Raw genomic sequence first — 3,685 nt, forward strand, 5'->3', positions numbered from 1 at the left:
GGCTCGTGCTGGAGATCCCATTTAGTGCCAGGACAGTTCCAAATCCCAGTGTCCCTGAGGCCACGGGACTGCAGTGGGGCTGGGATGAGGTGGGGGAGGATTCCAGATGCCCTTTGATGGGTTTTCCAGTTGCATCCTCTTTGGGAATGCACGGGGACAGTCCAGCCGTGGCCACAGCTCACACCTGGATGTGCAACACCCCTCTGGAACTCACCTGATGGACCTGGGGGACAGGTCAATCCTGATGTGGCCAAAACAGCTCCTTCCTGGAGCAACACAGCTCCCAAACCCTATCCAGGAACCCTCAAAAGCTGACACAGAGGGGCCTTCCCAAGGCCCTGGGAGGGAATGGAAGAAATGGGACACAGGGAAGCCCCATCTTTGCACACCAGCACCATTCCCAAAGCAGCTGCTGGGCTGGGGCTGGGCAAGGGCTTCCCGCTGCTCTCACTGTCGAGAACAAGACATCGAATGCACTTAAAAGTCCTCATTTTATTATTATTAGTTTATTATCCATGCTCTGCCCCAGGGCTGAGCTCACCCTGGGGTGAAGCACATCAGCCTTAACTCACGTTCTCCGTGGGCAGAGGGGCCCAGGGGGTTTGGGGTGCTCTGGGATGTGCCCCGTGTTCCCCAGCATGGGGGGCTCAGGAGAAGCGGCCCGTGGGCAGGCGGGGCAGGCAGAAGTAGGCGTCGGGGAAGAGGCTGAGGTTGATGGGGTTGCCGTCCAGGCGGATGTCCTCCAGTGCCCTGCGCACCTGGCTGTGGTCCTGGCTGTCACAGAACGTGTCCTCGTGCATCGTCTGGATGTTGTTGTTCTGGGGAGGGAAAGGGATAAATCAAAGGGATGGGGAGGAGGAGGGGGAGGGAAAGGTGGGCTCTGTTAGGCCCAGGTGCAGGCAAACCCGGGTCCGGGCCCATCTCACCTGGAGGTGCAGGGAGCGCAGGCTCTCGGGAAGGGGCGCCGGGATAAAATCCAGCTGGTTATCGGACAGGTGGAGAAACTGCAGCTGCTTCAGGTCCTGTGGGAAGAGGAGAGACGTGAGCCTCGCTGCTGCCAGCCCTGCTGGACCATCCCTTTGCACCCCTGGGCTCCCAGCAGCCGGGATTCACCCCCGGCACGCACCCGGAAAGCCTCGGGCCGGAGGCCGGCGCTGGGGATCCTGTTGAGCCGCGCGTCCAGGCGGACGATGCTGAGGGGCAGCTCGGGCAGCGCCGTCAGCCTGTTCTCGGGCAGGATGAGCTCCTGCAGGCTGGGCAGCAGGCGGAAGGCGTCCACGTCCGCCCAGGAGATAGAATTGCTGCTCAGGTCTATCCGCTTCAGCTTCTCTGTGGGGAGCGGAGGGAGGAGATGGAGAGGGACGAAGGCAGAGGCGTTTATTCCTCTTGCCCCACTCGGGGCCTGGCCCCTCCCTGGCCCCTCCCTGGCGTACTCAGCCCCGTGAAGTCCCCGGCGCGCACGGCCCCGATGCGGTTGAAGCGGGCGTACAGGTACGTGGTATCCGGGGGCAGGGCCGGGATGTGCTCCAGGTCGGCGTCATCGCAGTACACGGAGGTGCCGATGCACAGGCAGAGCAGGCAGCTGGGCAGCCCTAGGGGGGCACAGGCACCCTTGGCACGGCACAGCTCCCCAGCCCCCCCGAAACACGCAGGGAGGTGAGGGGACGCGCCCACCCTGCCCACGCTGTGGGTGCACCAAGTTTTTATCACCCAGAGCTGTCACAGCCCCGAAAGCATCACCAGAGGACCAGCCCAGGGCACCTCACCCAGGGGAGGACCAGACACTCCCAGCCAGCAGAACTGCTAATAAATGAGCTCTTCAGGGCCAAATCCCTCTCCTGGGAGTGGGGGGGGGGATGTAAAGCTGCCAAACGCTGCAGCCTCACACCCAGGGCTCTCCCAGCCCCCTGAGTTTGGCCACTGAAGGAAACAGAACAAGAGAAAAGAGTTTTGCACCAAGCAAAACATCTGCCTCGGCTGCCTGAGGGTCCCAGCACCCTGGGCAGGGGGGCAGGAGGGGTAAAGCCATGACCCCCTCCCCGTGCTCCCTCTCCTCTGCCCCAGCTCCTACCCAAGTCTCCCACAAGACTCCACATCCATTAATGGGGGAGTTCAAAGCAGCAAGGCAACAATTTCCCTTTGCCTCCCACTTAATTTGTCCCAGTCCTGAGTGACAGAAAATGAATAAAGATATTTATCCCTCGCTACAGGATTTTAATTGTCACTAATCTAATTGCTACTCTGTCCGACTGTCGCAATGCCTCTGCTCATTAAAATGTTGCTGCTTTGCTGGAGCTCTTGTTTCCCAGAAATGCCTCTCTGCCTGCTGTGAGAGAAGACTCACCCCCCACACCCCGTCTCCTGGCTGGCCTGGCAGAGCAAATAGCTGCTGCTGCCTGCTGGTGGCACAAGAACTCGCTCCTTATCCTCCAGAGCCCCAGCCCTGCCACTCCTGGGACGTTTGGATGCATCCCAGAGGAACCGAGCCCAGAGCTCCCCACTCACCCTGCACGGGGATGGGCGCTGGGTGGATGGGACCAGCAGTGCTTGCAGGCTTCAGTTTTGGGGTTTCAGCTGTGGCACCCAGGTTTGGGAGAGTTTTGGGGTCCTTGGGGCGAGGAGCCAAGGTGCCAACCTCGATCTGTGAACACAGCCCTGGTGTGAGGGGGAGAGGCCGAGCAAATCCTGCCCTTCCCCTCTCCAGGGGGAGCAGCGCTGCTCGAGGGCACGGGACAGGTCTTACTGAAAACACAGCTCCTCCTTGAAGAGCTCTCCCAGCTCTCCCCCATCAGACTCTTGGACCAAACCCTTTCCTCGGGATTCACCCAGGGAAGAGGTGCCCCCACTCCAGGTGCTCTCCTGCACCCCCCTCACCTTCGGAGCCAGGTCACTGTAGTCATAGAGCTCCTCATAATTGCTCAGGTCAAGGATCTCCCCGTAGTTGTCCAGGGTCAGGTCATAGTTGTCCAGGTCCAGGTTTCCATAGAGGGCCAGGTCAGCCTTTGGCTTCTCTGCCTTCCTCCTGTCCTTGGCTGGGACAGCCCAAGCTGCCCCCAGGCACAGGCTGGCCATGCCCAGCCAGCCCAGAATCCACATCCTGCCCCCAGCCGGGCTCACTGATCCTGGGGGACACAGGGCCAGGTTGGGCTGGGGCCAGGTGTCCTGGAAAGCAGAGAGGGCCGGGATGCAGAACCGGGATGTGGCTGGAGCCAGCCCTGCTCTCCCCGTCCCTTTTCTTATCAGCCCACTTCACGCTCAGCTGGCTGGCTGTGCAGGGGCTGGCTGGCTGTGCAGGGGCTGGCTGGCTGTGCAGGGGCTGGCTGGCTGTGCAGGGCTCACTCCCCACTGCTCCCACCCCCAGGACCAAATCCCTGAGCCTCCAGCATCCTGGAGGACCAGAGGCCACAGGGTCCCTGCGACTCGACCCTGAGCCCAGGGGCTGCCTGCACAGGACCCACCCCATTCCTGGTGACTCTGCATCCAAACCCGCCAGAGTCCATTCCCAAAGGATCTCCCTCCCTCCATGTCCACAGGGGCTCCCACGGCAGGGCAGGAGGAGGGTCCCACACCCACCAGCCTCCCACGTGTCTCTCCCAAACCAAAAGCAAAAGCCACGACCCAGCCCAGAGCTTTTGCACCCCAGGCTGAGGGTGCTGCTCCCCAATTCCTGCCGTTTTTCCCCAGA

The 3,685-nt window shown here is 61.6% G+C and overlaps 1 protein-coding gene across 1 annotated transcript; it reads right to left on the minus strand.

Moving 5' to 3' along the window:
• Positions 1-568: 568 nt before the first annotated feature.
• On the minus strand, positions 569-3,122 carry OPTC (opticin). The gene is made up of 6 exons (XM_027903025.1): positions 2,875-3,122; positions 2,506-2,641; positions 1,434-1,592; positions 1,127-1,329; positions 927-1,022; positions 569-818 (listed from the first exon to the last, which is right to left on the minus strand). Exons 1-6 carry the CDS (start codon positions 3,094-3,096, stop codon positions 648-650), a joined length of 987 nt encoding a protein of 328 aa, XP_027758826.1. The 5' UTR covers positions 3,097-3,122; the 3' UTR covers positions 569-647.
• Positions 3,123-3,685: the final 563 nt, after the last annotated feature.

This window comes from Empidonax traillii, unplaced genomic scaffold (assembly GCF_003031625.1).
Source record: "Empidonax traillii isolate 1590-97213 ecotype Southwest subspecies unplaced genomic scaffold, ASM303162v1 scaffold925:size245191, whole genome shotgun sequence".
Taxonomy (NCBI): Eukaryota; Metazoa; Chordata; class Aves; order Passeriformes; family Tyrannidae; genus Empidonax; species Empidonax traillii.

What these genes read in the sequence shown, in the direction of transcription:
- OPTC (XM_027903025.1), bottom strand. Translation starts at nt 3,096, where the DNA reads ATGTGGATTCTGGGCTGGCTGGGCATGGCCAGCCTGTGCCTGGGGGCA. An exon ending in CGGGGACTTCACGGGGCTGA is followed by an intron (nt 1,330 to 1,433) that starts GTACGCCAGGGA and finishes CGCTCCCCACAG; the next exon opens with AGAAGCTGAAGCGGATAGAC. An exon ending in TGCGCTCCCTGCACCTCCAG is followed by an intron (nt 819 to 926) that starts GTGAGATGGGCC and finishes TTCCCTCCCCAG; the next exon opens with AACAACAACATCCAGACGAT.